Source organism: Rutilus rutilus (genome assembly GCF_951802725.1).
Source record: "Rutilus rutilus genome assembly, chromosome: 14".
NCBI lineage: Eukaryota > Metazoa > Chordata > Actinopteri > Cypriniformes > Leuciscidae > Rutilus > Rutilus rutilus.
In genome coordinates, this window is record NC_140219.1 from 34196965 (window position 1) to 34214309 (window position 17345).

Sequence of the window (17345 nt, forward strand, 5' to 3'; positions counted from 1 at the left end):
TGTAAGCGCTAGAATGCACTTTGATGATTGGGGTGAGTTTGTCTTTAATTTTCTCCAAAACTATACAGTAAAATTACTTATAAATAAATACAGTAATAGCCAGGGTCACTCTGAACATGAATCAAATGAAAGAATGAGCAAACATATGAAGGAACACTTTTTATGAGTGTTTGAAAATGGGACATGTTGTAAGTGCTAGAATGCACTGGTGATTGGGGTGAATTGGCCTTTACTTTTCTCCAAAACTATACAGTAAAATTATTTGAAAATAAATACAGTAATAGTCAGGGTCACTCTGAACAGGAATCAAGTGAAAGAATGAGCAAACCTATGAAGGAACACTTTTTATGAGTGTTTGAAAATGGGACATGGTGTAAGCGCTAGAATGCACTTTGATGATTGGGGTGAGTTTGTCTTTAATTTTCTCCAAAACTATACAGTAAAATTACTTATAAATAAATACAGTAATAGCCAGGGTCACTCTGAACAGGAATTAAATGAAAGAATGAGCAAACCTATGAAGGAACACTTTTTATGAGTGTTTGAAAATGGGACATGGTGTAAGCGCTAGAATGCACTTTGATGATTGGGGTGAGTTTGTCTTTAATTTTCTCCAAAACTATACAGTAAAATTACTTATAAATAAACACAGTAATAGCCATGGTCACTCTGAACATGAATCAAATGAAAGAATGAGCAAACATATGAAGGAACACTTTTTATGAGTGTTTGAAAATGGGACATTTTGTGCTAGAATGCACTTTGATGATTGGGGTGAATTGGCCTTTAGTTTTCTCTAAATCTATACAGTAAAATTACATGCAAATAAATACGGTAATAGTCAGGGTCACTATGAACAGGAATAAAATGAAAGAATGAGCAAACCTATGAAGGAACACTTTTTATGAGTGTTTGAAAATGGGACATTTTGTAAGTGCTAGAATGCACTTTGGTGATTGGGGTGAATTGGCCTTTACTTTTTATCCAAAACTATACAGTAAAATTACATGAAAATGATAACAGTAAGAGTCAGGGTCACTCTGAACATGAATCAAATGAAAGAATGAGCAAACCTATGAAGGAACACTTTTCATCAGTGTTTAAAAATGGGACATGGTGTAAGCGCTAGAATGCACTTTGATGATTGGGGTGAGTTTGTCTTTAATTTTCTCCAAAACTATACGGTAAAATGATTTGAAAATAAAAACAGTAATAGTCAGGGTCACTCTGAACAGGAATCAAGTGACAGAATGAGCAAACCTATGAAGGAATACTTTTTATAAGTGTTTGAAAATGGGACATAGTGTAAGTGCTAGAATGCACTTTGGTGATTGGGGTGAATTGGCCTTTACTTTTATCCAAAACTATACAGTAAAATTACATGAAAATGATAACAGTAAGAGTCAGGGTCACTCTGAACATGAATCAAATGAAAGAATGAGCAAACCTATGAAGGAACACTTTTTATAAGTGTTTGAAAATGGGACATGGTGTAAGCGCTAGAATGCACATTGATGATTGGGGTGAGTTTGTCTTTAATTTTCTCCAAAACTATACAGTAAAATTACTTATAAATAAATACAGTAATAGCCAGGGTCACTCTGAACATGAATCAAATGAAAAAATGAGCAAACATATGAAGGAACACTTTTTATGAGTGTTTGAAAAGGGGACATGTTGTAAGTGCTAGAATGCACTTTGGTGATTGGGGTGAATTGGCGTTTACTTTTCTCCAAAACTATACAGTAAAATTATTTAAAAATAAATACAGTAATAGTAAGGGTCACTCTGAACAGGAATCAAGTGACAGAATGAGCAAACCTATGAAGAAACACTTTTTATGAGTGTTTGAAAATGAGACATGGTGTAAGTGCTAGAATGCACTTCGATGATGGGGTGAATTGGCCTTTACTTTTCTCCAAAACTATACAGTAAAAGTATTTGAAAATAAATACAGTAATAGCCAGGGTCATTCTGAACAAATGAAAGAATGAGCAAACCTATGAAGGAACACTTTTTATAAGTGTTTGAAAATGGGACATGGTGTAAGTGCTAGAATGCACTTTGATGATGGGGTGAATTGGCCTTTACTTTTCTCCAAAACTTTACAGTAAAATGACATGAAAATAAATACAGTAATAGTCAGGGTTACTCATATGAGTGTTTGAAAATGGGACATTATGTAAGTGCTAGAACGTAAAATAAAATGGCAAACCTGTGACCTTTTATATATAAAATGCCTGTGTGTGTGTGTGTGTGTGTGTGTGTGTGTGTGTGTGTGTGTGTGTGTGTGTGTGTTTTGAGTATCATATTTAATACATCAGGTATGAATGTGTATTTCATAGATCAGGTTTTTAGGCAATTCAATGAGAATTAACAGATTAAAAGGCACCAAAAGCCTGTTGTGTCATATTTGTCATTCACTTTAAAATGTAAGTAAATAAATAAATAAACAAACAAACATTAATACATGATGTATAATTAATGAATACTTTATATATACAAACATTAAAATCAGCAATAAAAATGCAAAACAATTAATGTATGATAATTAACATTAATAATTAAATTTACATAATTTAATTTAAATTTAATTCACATTAATTAATAAAGTATAATAATTAATGTATCATATATTAAACATTAAAATTGACAATAAAAAATGAATGATGTATAATAATTAACATTAATATGGACATGAATAAATTATGTAATAATTAATGTAAATCATATATAGGCCTACAATTATTAAAATAAAAAAAAATAAACAAATATAAAAGTCATATCTTAAAAAAATCATGAAAATGTAAAAAAAAGAATGATGCATAATAATTAACATTAATATGAACATGAATAAATTATGTAGTAATTAATGTAAATCATATATAGGCCAACAAACATTAAAATAATAAAGATTAAACACAATTAAAAGTCGTATTTAATACAAAAATCATGAAATTTAATTATTTATGTCCTAATAAGATGGAAAATTGCAGAAAATGTGTCTTAAAATCAATTTTGGCCTCTTCCAGCACCCATACCATAAGTACACAAATAGACGCGCATACTAAAAAAAATGTGCGGCTGGCTTGACCGTGTATTTTCAACGCGCGGCCCACTTGACCGCAGTGATATACACCACCGGTTACATTAGGACTCACATCCACATCACTGATCCAACTGTAAATGAGCAGACAGACATACAGCAATAGAAAAGCATTCACAGCATCAATGTTCAACTTGTGTTTGAAATGCTGCGTCTACAATGTTTGATTTCTGACACTGAAGTCAAAGCTTAAGACTTTATTCTGAAGAGCATTTCTGAGAAGTCTTACACATACGGCTCTGATTTGGGTTTATTTCGATAGTTCACTTTAGATATTCTACTAACTATATAAGTCACTTTGCAGCCACATGTCGACTAACTGTCATTAGAGTATTAGTAGACTGTCTGCTTAATATCTGCTAACACTTTATTTTGACGGTCCCCCAACAGAAATTCTTCTGACTATAAGTAACTTGGCAACTACAAGTCAATTTATTCTACTAACCCGAACCCTAACACCTAACCATAACCTACCAGTCTACTGAGAGTCAACTACAGTCTACTAATACTCTAATGACAGTTAGTTGACATGTAGCTGCAAAGTTACTTATAGTTAGTAGAATGTCTAAAGTGGACTATCGAAATAAAGTGTAACCGCGATTTGTAATCAGCCGAATCAAGTATTTCTATACTAAGCATGTATATTTCATTAACACTTTTGTGGATTATTTCAACAACAAAAAAGATCTAACCTATATAACTGAAATAAATATTCATTCACAACAAAAACTTAAATTTTTGCATGTTTAAAATTAACTGGTTCAGTGACTAGAAATATAATTATACTTTATTAACATGTGAATCTGATAACATGTGATTAAAATGAATCTGTTAAGTGATAATTAGCCTGAAAACATGAATGCTAAAATGGTCTCTAAAAGCTCTATTTATGTAAAGTGAAATATAAATGAAAACGTGTGTTGTATGGATATTGATTAAATATTGAAAACCGGACTTAATAACACATCCATACTCCACACACCAAACATCACTGTTGAAGAAATCACGTCCCTTCCTCTGGTTTAATGCTGTAGTTACTCCAAGTTTCCTCACACAAAACCTCACAGCAACACAAACACAATTATTACACAATCATTTATCCAGTTGACTCTAATATGCAGAAGCAGAAAACTTTATAGACCAAACCTGAGAAAACGGCACCATCTTGAAACATTTTTATTTTTTTTATTTTAAAGCTTTGCCAACAAAACAAAAGTCTATTAACAAAGACTGCATCAGTTTATAGTTAAATGGCCCTGGGATAAAAATAAATTGGCAGTTTAATGAGTTTCAATGGGGACATTTTTGTCCTCAAGGTCCTGAGTGTAAATATTTTGTGTACAATGTGGAAATGAAAGAAGAAAATTCTAATAAAAATACACACTTGTGCAAAAATGTATGCAGTTTGCATTAACACAGGAAAAAAATTATTTAAAAAAAACAGAAAGAGACAAACATGTCCTTAAGGAAACACAAGGGTAAAATTGGCTCTAAACTTTACACTGAAGTGTGATTGATCAATGAGACCCTTTGATTACAGTGTTATTATTGAAGCATAATCTGCAAAACTGTATTAATCTAGAAGCAGAAGCAGATTTAACTGTGATTTTCTGCTGTAATAAACAGTTTAACTGGTAAGATCCTCAGAGGAGAAGTTGTGCAGAGATTAAATAAGAATGGAAAGACAGTCTCTGTGAAGGATGTCCTGAATCTGCGCAGACAGTCTTTAGTTACAGGATCAGAGAATGACACTGTTCCTCTGTCATAGTCCAGCTGAACTCTCACACGCTGAAGCTTCTGCTTAACAGTGAAGACAGTGTGGCGTTGCTCTGGGGAATGTGAGATGTATTTGCTGTTCCAGTACCACACATACCAGACATTAGACTCAAAGAAATCCACTCCCTTCCTTTGGTTTGATGCTGTTGTTATTCCAAGACTCCAGCGTGTATTGTCTCCAACCTCCACATCCCAGCAGTGTGTTCCTGAGTTAAAGCCCTCAGATCCCAGGACACATGGACACCTGTCAAACCTCTCTGGATTATCAGGAAGTGTTTTATATACATCACTGACCGACACACTGGTCAGATCAGCAGAGAGTGTGAGACGACGATCTGCTGTGTTTGGATCCAGAGTCAACGGAGCTGCAAAGAGAATAACATCAGATTACAGGATGAAATATGATGTATTAGAAATGTAAAACATTTTCCTTTTGTTGAAAGAGTCATAGAGGAGGTCCACCTCCTTCAAGTCCAAAAATGTGCATTACTTCACAAAAGTAATCCATCCGGCTCCAGGGGGATAAACGAAGGCCTTCTGAGGGTAATCCGTGCGGTTTTGTCATAAAAATATACATATTTACTGGCTGCGCTGTCACGTTCGTTCTACGTCACAACGCTTCCTACGCTACGTCCTACGTCATACGCCAGCATCCATCTTCGTGAACGCGCGTCGACCGTTGCCGGAAGCAAGTTATTTTCGTTTATAAAGTTTTAAATATGTATATTTTTACGACAAAACCGCACGGATTACCCTCAGAAGGCCTTCGTTTATCCCCCTGGAGCCGAATGGATTACTTTTGTGAAGGATGCATGCACATTTTGGGACTTGAAGGAGGTTGACCCCATTGCTTCACATTATAACCACTGAAAGGTCTAAGACATTTTCTAAAATAACTGAAAATGTGTGCGTCTGAAAAAAGATTGACATATGCATCTCGAACGGCTTGAGGGTGAGTAAATCATGGGTTAAATATCATTTTTGGCCGAACTATCCCTTTAAGTATTCCGAAGATGAGCAAAACTCTTACTGGTTTGGAACAACATAAGGGTGAATAATGACAGAATTTACATTTTTGGATGAATTAAGTCTTTAATTTACTTGGAAATCAGTAAATTCAAGTCTTAAAGCTATAGTAGGTAATCCTGTTCAGAAACACTTTTTTTATACTGGGTGAAATGGTCCTTCCATCCTGAGAGTAGTCAATACATTATGTGTTCAGAAAAAGGAATGAAAACAATCAGACCTCTGTAGCAGCTGCAGGACATTAAAAACTCTGACCAATCACTGCCATTCGGTGCGAATGTAAAGAACCAATCAGATGCCTTCAGAGCCAGGAGGAGTGTCTTAGCAGTGTCAATCAAGTTCGCGTACGCGCTGATCGCCCCTACCCCTACAGCGCGTACCGTCGTTCAAAATCAAGATTGCCGGTGTGGCGAGCAGCTGTGCTAATGGCGGACAAACAACCAAAACTGCCAATTTCTCGAGTGGAACCTGCTCATACAACAAAGACAGGAAAAAGGAAAAAGACCGATGACGATAAACAAGCCCGTCGGAGCCCATTGACTCAGTGTTAAAACTCTAGCCGCATAACATACAGATAAAATGTCACGCACTGTGCAAAGCAACAATTGAAACCTGCTAACCTTATATCTAGCGACCTTATCCGTCGTCATCGGTGACCCTGCATGTTTACTAGCCTGCGCGTTCACGGCAGGCTCCGCTGTGGGGTGAACTTTACATAACAAAATACATGTTTAACAGCTAGTAGGCCTAACGTTATATGTTATGAATCTTACACGAAATTCATCTTCATCACAGTGCAACTAATGGAAATGGAAAAACGTGTATCAATGCAACCTGTTTTTAGCTTTGCCTTATAGTTATAACTAGCTCGTTAGCGAATCAAAAAATATATATTTTAAACTTTACCAATATCGATATGATAGCTTGATAGTGAGTAGGCTACTAAAATACATCTTATTTGTTTATATTCATAATGATAAAGTTAGATTTTTTTATTACATGTGATTCTGACATGATGCTACATGCACTGCCCTCCTTCCTCTCCGCTCGTCTCAGGTTAATAATGCGTCTTCCAGCTCAGCTGTCGGAGTCGCGCGGTCATGTGTTTTGGGGGCGTGGCTTTGGAAGGACCCCAGAAGGGAGAGGGTGGACTGAATGGAAATAATGAGCTGTCTTTAAAACAGTCGTTAGAGGTCTACATACACTCGATTTGTATACTTTCTTTTTCAGAATACTTACATTTTAATTATGTATTGATATATACATAAAGTTTAAACAAATTAGAAAAATAAGTTTTTTAGACCATTCTTACCTACCCCAGCTTTAATCTAACCAAAATAGTTTATTGTTTGAGTCACGAAAGTCTAAGATGATTGAACTTTTTCCACCATAAACTTGCTGTATTTATAAAACACAAATAGTATTAATTGTAAATGGTCTGGTTTTGTGTTGTCTAGGGAACCAGCACTACAGGATTTTGAGAAAGTTGGATCTGCACAGCCTTTCCTGCTCTGTGAAACAACTATTCACTGAACTTTACTGTTAGCAACTGGACACAACTGATCCACTCATATTCTGCAACTGTTTTTCATCTGTTGAATGTTGTTGCTGTACTGTTGCAAAGTCGAAGGTATTGACTCAACTTCACTGACACAGGACTTACATTCACTGACATGTACAGGACTTTAAGTAAGATCATTTGATGAGCAGCTTTCACATAATTCTGATGACAGAAATGGCTATATTTTGCCTTCATTTATTTTAAAAGTTAACCTATGATGTAAAGGGACTTGTTCGTTAATAAAAACTAGTTTGTTAAAACAACTGTTTGCATTTTGCCTTTTATTTTTAACTTTACAATGAACAGAATTCTATGATCCCAGACTAAGGTTACATTTTAACTTTCTGGATTGTTTTGATGTGCATTCAATGTTATCAATAGGTTAAATGCTTTGCTTTTATTTCTGAAAAGATTCCTTTTGTCAAAAAGCACATCTCATAAATACAAACCCAATTTGAGTCAAATTTAACACTCCTGAAATGTATACATTGATTCCTAATAGTATTACAAATCAATACAGATCAATTCTACAAGAGTTGCATTTTATGTTAAACTTTACATCCTATGTAGTGTTAATATGGCAACAACTCTGTAGTGTTGAAAGAAAAACACACATTTGGTGTTAAATTTTGACACTACGCACTGGTGTTGGGTAAATTCAACACTAACCAGTGTTGACTAGTGTTAAATGTTAACTATTTAGAGAGTTGCTGCAACTCTGTCATAGTGTTAAATATTTAACACTTTGAAAAGTGTAGTTTTAACTCGATTTATTGTGGACCAATATAGACACTTTTAAAGTGTTGAATTTAACTCTATAGGTGTTGAATTAGCACTGCTGATTTTGCTGTGCAGTATTCAATAAACACTATTGTATCCTAATACATAAACATAAACATGAGGAATAGTCTTTTCATTATGAGTTCGCTGTATGATCTGATGATTTTCTGAAATACAGTTCAGATTCACTTAGTAATTCAAGTGATTATTAAATATATTTCTATCAAATGTTGACGTTGTGTGTGTTTATATGTGAACTATCTTCTGCACTGGTGTCAAATCTGCTGAGACTCACTGTGTTGGACAGTTTCCAGCATCTTCTTCCAGACTCTGAACGGCAGGTTACCCAGATAACGCGACACATGAATCAAAGCTCCAGAACTCACCCGTGGATCCGGCTGTGAGATCTGGACTCTGAGGAACATTCAGGAGTCAGAACTGCAGTGAATTTGAGTTCAGATCCACTGAGAGAAGAGATACGAGCAGCTCACTTACCTTTCCATTGAGGCCTTAAAGTTCTGGAAAATATAGAGTTTGAAAACATTTTAATATCTTATCAAACACTCTCAGTGTCAATGAGTCTCTCTATACAAGTTGTTTTATGCACAAAGAATGAAGCCAGATTGATTTGTCACCTTTAGAAACGAGACGTCATTGTCTTTCATCATCTCCTCCATGTCTCTGATAGTGTGTGAAAGAGCTGAGATGTGTGTGTTCATCTCCTCCAGCTTCTCCTTCATCCTCTGCTTCTTCTGCTCCTCTTCCTCTCTCAGTGCAGTGATTGTAGCTTCTTCTTCGTCTCTGAGAAACTGATGAAGCTTCTCAAACTCTTCTTTAATCTGACGCTCTGTGTGCTCAGCTTGAGACTGAAATTAAATCACATTCACTTCAATCATCTCAATCAACACAAATCTCGGATACCCGACATATAACGGATCCAGAAGAAGAAGCAGCTTCTCGTCATTTACAGAAATAATCAACTGGAATCCATTATATTAAATATATCAGTTTATAACCGTATAAAGTGATCCTAGAGCTGTAATGAAAATGACTCTTGATTCTGTTTCCTCACACTGATGTGTTGAGCTGTTTTCTCAAACTCTCCTTTCTTCTCTTCATTGTGTTGAAGTTTCTGTTGTAAGGACTTCAGTGCTGTATTGAGCTCCTCCTAGAATTGAACAAAAATACATTAAACACCAGATTACAGTGAAGAGAAGAAAATACAGTGATATGATCATACAATTCTGTGCAAAAGTATTGACCCCCACCCTGATTTCTTTAGTTTTTGTGTAAATCTCATACTAAATTGATTCAGAAATTAAAACTTACCATAAAACAAAGGCAAACTGAGTGAACACAAAGTACAGTTTGTAAATGACAATGTTATTTACTGAAGCAAAAAAGTTATTCAATACTAACTGGGCCTGTGTGATAATGTATTTGGCCCCATAGTTACTAATTCCTCAAATCTCTGAAACTGTATTTATAATGTTGTTCAGCTGGACTAAACACAGCCAGTCCTGATCACTGCAGCCCTGTTCAATCAAATAAACAGCATGGACTTAGGACTTTTTCAACAGCATGAAGTTGGTTAAAGGGTCTTAAACAGTAACACACTATTGACAAAGGTGAAAGAAAGGTAATAATGATGAAGACGGTGATTAAATACATCCGTCTGTGATGGATTACCAAGCTATTTCAAAGGCTCTTGGACTCAAAGAACCACAGCGAGAGCCATTATATCCAAATGGAAAAAACTCGGCACAGTAAAACGTACTCGGTTACCTAATGTAACCTCGGTTCTCTCTAGAAGAGGGAACGAGTATTGCGTAAGTTGCTTACACTACGGGAAAGTTGTCTTTCTTCGAGATCTGAAGCCAAAAATTATCCTTAATTTTGTATTCATTGTCAATGCAGTGCAGCAGCCGGCAGACCATGGCAGGCTGTATAAGCGTGTTCATTGGCTGCTCGGCGGCAACTGCTTAAGCCTATCAGTGAGCCCTGTGAAATGTCACATCCTATGAGAGGGTGCCTCCACACCCCTCTAACCGTCAAGATGGGTGTGGTCAGTGTGTATATAAGCCGGGCTCACAGGCTAAAATTCTGGTTTTCACAGTCTGAAGCGAAAAAGCTCTTGGTGCGTCACGGCAGGTTATGCAATACTCGTTCCCTCTTCTAGAGAGAACCGAGGTTACATTAGGTAACCGAGTACGTATTCTTACGTTAGGTTCTCTCGTATTGCGTAAGTTGCTTACGCTACGGGAACCCTTTGTCAACGCCGTGCGCGCCGAGCATACAGCACATGAATCCCAGGGAGACCGGGGAAAACATTACGCTGAAACAGGTGGCCGGTCAGAGAAACGGGCCAACACATGTACAAAGCACTTCACTTCGTATATAAGATAGAGCGGCACAGCCTATACATATCAACGTAAACAGTGCAGCCGGCAGCGCGGGCCCACACAGTACATAAGCACATAATAGGGCGAAGAAATAGAGCAGATTCACTGGTCTATTTGTGGAGCGAATAATCCCCCATGCAACAGAGTGTATGACAGGCGGCCAGCGGCGCGGGCCAGCACTGGTACACAGCGCGTAACGGGGAATAAAGGAACAGAGCGGCACAGCCGGTCTGAGTACAAAACACTCCTTCCCTTAGTGCCATACCAGAAATATCACCAGTATGTGAACGTAGTCTGCGCACAAGCGACTGGGCAGAGCATACATGCCACTTATACTGACAACAGTTTAGCCTGCAAGGCAGGAACTTCCAGGTTATAAAACCTCACGAATGTCGATGGGGAGGCCCAACCCGTCGCCATACAAATATCGTGAATAGAAATTCCGCTGGCCCACGAAGAGGCCATGCCTCTAGTGGAGTGGGCTCTGATACCCAAAGGGCACTGCAGGTGTTTGGAGGCGTAAGCTGCTGCAACCGCGTCCACTATCCAACTGGACAGGCTTTGTTTCGAGGCGGCGAGACCCTTGGTGCGTCCGCCGAAAGAAACAAAGAGCTGCTCAGAATGCCTGAAAGCGGCGGAGTGCGTGATATAAACTCTCAGCGACCTAACAGGGCATAGGAGGCTATCACTGTCCCCGTTATCGGATGCTGGCAGAGCCGAAAGGGAGATGATTTGCGCCCTAAAGGGGGTTCCAATCGCTTTGGGGATATAGCCGAGTCTCGGTCTGAGAATGACTTTTGAGTCATTTGGTCCGAACTCAAGACATGCAGGGCTAACAGATAGCGCGTGCAGATCTCCCACGCGTTTTACTGAAGACAGAGCTATCAGAAAAACGGTTTTGAGCGAAAGGTACTTTAAATCCACGGATTCAAGCGGTTCAAAGGGAAAAGCCTTCAGGGCCTCCAGGACCAAGGACAGATCCCAAATAGGAACCGAGGGGGGGCCGCGGGGGATTCATCCGCCTGGCTCCTCTGAGGAAACGGATAATAAGCTTGTTCCTTCCTATTGCCCGGCTGCGCGTCGTCTCAGCGAACGCTGCAATAGCCGCCACATACACTTTGAGCGTGGAAGGGGACCTGCCCTTGTCCAACAGCTCCTGGAGGAAGGAGAGCACCCGTGGGACCCCACATGTACGTGGATCCAAGCTCTTAGTAGCGCACCATTTAGAGAACACAGACCATTTAGCCGCATAGAGCCTTCTCATGGAGGGAGCTCTAGACTGCGTGATCGTGTTCACGACCCCTTCTGGCAGGACAACGGGTATCCGTTGATCACCCATGCATGCAGAGACCATCGCTCCGGATGGGGATGCCAGATCGATCCACCGGCTTGAGAGAGGAGATCCTTTCTCACCGGGATCGGCCATGGGGATGAGTGCGACAGCCTCACTAGCTCTGGGTACCAGATTCGGTTCTCCCAACGCGGGGCTATAAGAAGCACTGGGTGGTGCATTTCCCTGATCCTCGTGATGACCTGTGGTAACAGGGAGATCGGAGGGAAAGCGTACAGCGGGAGGCTGGGCCAGGTTTGGGACAGCGCGTCCTCGCTTTTCGAGAAAAATATCGGGCAGTGAGCGTTGTCTTTCGACTCAAAGAGGTCGACCTCCGCTCTGTCGAATAGGCGCCAGAGGAACTGGACTGTCTGGGGGTGCAGGGACCATTCTCCCGGGGGAATGATGTCTCTGGACAGTCTGTCTGGGCCGACATTCAGGTGGCCCGGCACGTGCGCGGCTCTCAGCGAGCGCAACGAGCGGTGAGCCCACACGAGAAGGCATTCTGTCAGTTTGCACAGGTTTCTGGACCTGACACCGCCCTGTCGGTTCACATAGGACACCACGGACATGTTGTCCGAGCGGACTAGCACATGGTGGTCCCGTATGAATGGGAGAAAGCGCTTGAGCGCATTCTCGACCGCTATCATCGCCAAACAGTTTATGTGGAGGCATTTCTCCTGGTCTGACCACAGGCCAAAGACCGGTTTACCCTCGAAAAGAGCGCCCCAATCTGAGGTGGAAGCGTCTGTCGAGATAACTTTGCGGTGTGAGACGGCTCCCATTGTCACTCCCCGCTGGTACCAGTCGGCCGCTAACCAGGGCTTCAGTGCTGAAACGCAGCTCTGAGTCACTCTGATTCGAATGCCGCCAGAAGCCCAGGCTCTGTGAGGCACTCGGGCGTTCAACCAGCGTTGTAGCGGGCGCATACGCAATAGACCCAGCTGAAGCACTGCTGCAGCTGAAGCCATACAACCCAGCATCCTCTGAAATGTCTTGAGAGGTGTGGTGCTGCCCGGGTGGAAGGACGCGGCCAGGCGTCGAATACAGCGCGTGCGCTGTGTCGACAGGCGTGGCGTCATTGCCACGGTGTCCAGATCCAAACCCAGAAAAGAGGTTGATTGACTGGGCACTAGTGAGCTCTTTGGTCCAGTTGACCGTGAGCCCCAGGCTTTCCAGGTGGCTGAGAAGCACTGTTCTGTGGGCGATGAGCTCGGCCTCTGACTGTGCTAGAATCAGCCAATCGTCCAAATAGTTCAAAATTCGCATTCCCCGACCTCTCAGGGGAGCGAGAGCCGTGTCCATGCACTTCGTGAATGTGCTAAAGACAGGCCGAACGGCAGGACGGTGTATTGATATACCTGACCGTCGAAGGCGAATCTCAAGAATGGCCTGTGACGGGGTATTATCTGGATCTGAAAGCACACGTCTTTTAGATCGAGAGAGATAAACCAGTCCCTCGGGCGAATTTGCGCGAGGATCTGCCTGGTTGTGAGCATTTTGAACGGTCTTCTCATAAGAGCTTTGTTCAAATATCTCAGATCCAAAATCGGTCTGAGAGCTCCGTCCTTCTTGGGAACGAGGAATAACGGCTGTAAAAGCCCGACTCGCTCATAGAAGGGGGAACCGGTTTTATAGCCCCTTTGCACAGAAGTGTCGCTATTTCTGCTCGAAGTAGATGTGCTACTTCTCCATTCACTCTCATCTCGGTACGCGCCTGAAAGCGCGGAGGGCGGCGAGCGAACTGCAGAGTATAGCCCATTTTTACTGTGCTTAGCACCCATTCTGATGCGCCTGGAATAGCTTCCCACGCTTTTGCGTGTGCAGCCAGGGGCAGAATGGCCTCCGGGCTCCGATCGCCGCGCATTGCGGGCTCGAGAGCTCGAAACGGAGGGGCGGGCGCAGCGCGCGCGCTCTTGGTGCTTAGATACGGCGGATCGCACGCAGCGATAGCTGGCCGTTTTACACACAGTGTCCCGGTGGCTTTGGACGGGGAACATATAGTGTGAGGCGCGTTGGCGGCGTCGGGGGCGAAATGTTCGTTAGTATGTGTGAGCGCTCGAGGGCGGGCACAGGACTTACATTCAAAACATGACCGGTCGTGCGAGGCCGTGTGACAGAGCGGGCAGTGAGTAGGTGTGGGCACGGGGAGGTGGACTTTTAACACTCGAGCGGCTTTTGCCTGCTTTATGAGCTTTATGCACATTCACTGCACTTGAAACACATACGGCGTCAGCCGTGCAACCAGACATTATGCTCTTTTGAGATTTCTCTGTGAGAACGGCAGTTGCGCGCAGGCGAGCGGGTAGATATACCGGCTCGTTGGCTGCAAGGTAAACATCTGCAGTAGCCGTGGCAACGGGGACTGACAGAGCGTGAAGCTTTGACGGTGGTCCAGCCGCAGCGGGACTTAACCGTCTTTTCTTCCCTCGTGTTTAGACGCTCATAAGTACTCGAGCACCATGAGTAGGTGTGGTGCGAGAGGCGGGTTCGCTTTCTGTAAGTAAGAAAAACTGGCCGCGAGCTCGGAGAAGCGAGCAGCATAAATTTTTATCTGCCCCGAGAGCGAACACGGGTCTCTGGCGCGAAAGCCTATGATTCTGCCACTGAGCCACAGGGGAGAACACATTAGCTTTCGGTTAGCGCGAGCATATAAGAGAGCGAACTCATGTGTCGCGTCGGCGTTTGTTTGCAGGCGTGCGTGTATTTAAAACAGGCTCGTTTACTGCAATAGTCATATTTCCAGCCGCCTGAACTTAAGAGGGGACTGAGAAATGTGTGAGAATTGGCGGTTGGTCCGGCCGCAGCGGGACTAACGCACTCTCTCCTCTTTTCGCCGGTGAGTGAGGCGCGCGCGCTGAACGTTGCTCGTGACCGTCTGCTTCTGTCATCCCTTGTGAGCGGCGCAGTTGCGCGGCTCGAACAGAGGGAGGGTGTCTATCTCATTCGCCTCATCCCCTGACGCGGCGGCGGCGCGGGCGAGAGCCGGCGGTTGAGCGGCCGGGGGGGGGGGGGGGGGGGCGGAGAGGGCGAGAGAGAAGCTCGAGGGAGAGGTTCCGGCGAGCTACTCAGTCACATCAGTCTCCGGTGGTCTCTGCGAGCGGCGCTTCTTCTTGCGCGGCCCGGCAGGGACAGGCGGAGCGACAACTTGGTCGAAAGCTTCAAGTCGAGCCCGCAGGGTCGACATTGAAAGCTCTTCGCACTCGGATTAATACAAAATTAAGGATAATTTTTGGCTTCAGATCTCGAAGAAAGACAACTTTCCCGTAGCGTAAGCAACTTACGCAATACGAGAGAACCTCTCGTAAGAGAACCTTCCCAGAAGTGTCTCAATGTCACCAAAGGCCCAAGAACAACATCGTAGAAACTGAATTTTCTGCTCTTTTTTTTGCAAAATAATGTTATCTATGAAAAAGGCTCCACTATTTAGCATTAGACACAAAAACATAAGGAATCTGGATGGGCAAATACTTTTACAGCACAGTAAATATCATATAAAGTTGAGTAAAATGACATTGAAATAGTAATGCATGAATGTGATGATATCTATGTTCATGACTAATTATTGTTCTTTACATGTGAAACAATAAACATTGGTCTTACCTTATATAATGAAACCACTTTACTGATGGGTCTGAATTTATGATTGTCATGTTTTTGTGAATTAATACACACTAAACACACCGGCTGTTTGTCCTCCAGACAGAAGAGTTTGAGTTTCTCACTGTGTAAACTGCAGATCTCCTCAGATCCTGATGAACGTTTCTCATTTCTCTCCTTCAGGAACGACTCACACAAGTTTTTTAATGTGAGATTAACTGGAGGAAATTCTCTTGAGGATCTTCTCCTGCAGACAGGACACTCCTGAGTTTCCTTAGTTTTCCAGAACTGTTGTAGACACTCTTTACAAATACTGTGACTACAGGACAGAAAAACAGGAACATTGAAGATTTCATAGCAAACAGGACAAATATAATCATCTTCAGCTGCTGAAGCCATTTTCTCGGTTTGAGTCTCGCAAACTAAACTTTACTTTTACTTTCTGAACGACGGTTTTCAAAAATGAATCACAATGAGAATCAAAGATCTGCTGTCTGTTCAGAAATGAACATCACAAAAAGTCCTTCTGTAAAGTTTTTCTCTTTGTTCTCCATCGATTGCTTATTCTTTATTGTTTTTGTTGAGACAAAGTCGGTGTGACAGAAAGGAGAAATAACAAGTCAGTCTCTTCCTGGTTAGTGTTGTAAGAGGGAGGAGTTTATGATCACCTTTGGGTTTACAAACAGATCAAACAGGAACGTCAGGATTTCTTCAGCTAAAATGTATTCAAAATGGACCTGCACTGAAATGTTAAAAAATAATGAAACTTTGAATAAAACACAAAAGAACAATTAAAATACAAAACTATTAATTATAAACGACCTCAACATGCATATACATGTTTTATAAATTGCTCTTTATTTGAGAGTTTCTCCAGGGTCTGTCATGATGAAATGACATAAAATTTAAATACATTTTCTTTATGTAGCACATAAAAACAACAGTAGTTGGCCATTGTGCTGTACAACAGAATAAATATCTAAAAAACAAAACAAGAGCGCAAAGGGAGTTTACATCAAACACACCAATCAGAAAATTCAACATTAATTTTCTGTCATGCTCAAATCTTTGTCAGTGTAATGGGCAGGAATAAAGATCTGAGCGACTTTGACAAGGGCCAGATTGTTATGGCGAGGTGACTGGCTGAGAGTATCTCTGAAACTCAAGGCTTGTGTGTCGCTCCCGGTCAGCAGTGGTGAGGATTTACCAACAGTGTCCGAGGAGGGACGAACACACACCGGCGACAAGCTGTTGGACACCCAAGACTCATCGATGGACGAGAGCAATGAAGCCTATCCCGTCTGGTCAACTAATGATGTTTTGGGAAGAAGAAGAAGAAGAAGAAGAAGAAGAAGAAGAAGTAGTTTTATTTATATAGCGCCTTTCAATAGCTCAAAGTCGCTTTACATGGGAGGAATGTGTCACAACACAAAGTGCATCACATTCTGCTGCGTATGGGGCCAAAGACCAATCAGAGTGCCTATGATGACCCCTGTTCACCTTCAAAAGAGTCTACAATGTGTATGAACATAATTCATGTGCCTGGGAAGCAGCTGATCAGAGCAGATGTGATGTCAAGAGCTTCTGTTAAGCGGACTGATAACTTTAGTGATGGCATAAGGCCCAATGAAACGGGGAGCCAATTTCCGAGTGGGCACCTGAAGGGGTAAATTGCGTGTGGAGAGCCAAACTCTCTGTCCACACACATACCTGGGAGCTGTGGACCGGCGCCGGTTGGCGATACGACGGGTGCGTTCCCTGGTC

General features: G+C 41.7%; 1 protein-coding gene across 1 annotated transcript; it reads right to left on the reverse strand.

Annotated features, from left to right (window-relative positions):
- Positions 1-4095: 4095 nt before the first annotated feature.
- Positions 4096-16234, reverse strand: LOC311303508 (E3 ubiquitin-protein ligase TRIM35-like). The gene is made up of 6 exons (XM_084430030.1): positions 15585-16234; positions 9322-9417; positions 8885-9115; positions 8745-8767; positions 8545-8663; positions 4096-5247 (listed from the first exon to the last, which is right to left on the reverse strand). The coding sequence occupies exons 1-6, from the start codon at positions 15978-15980 to the stop codon at positions 4703-4705; spliced, it is 1410 nt and encodes a 469-aa protein (XP_084286156.1). The 5' UTR covers positions 15981-16234; the 3' UTR covers positions 4096-4702.
- Positions 16235-17345: the final 1111 nt, after the last annotated feature.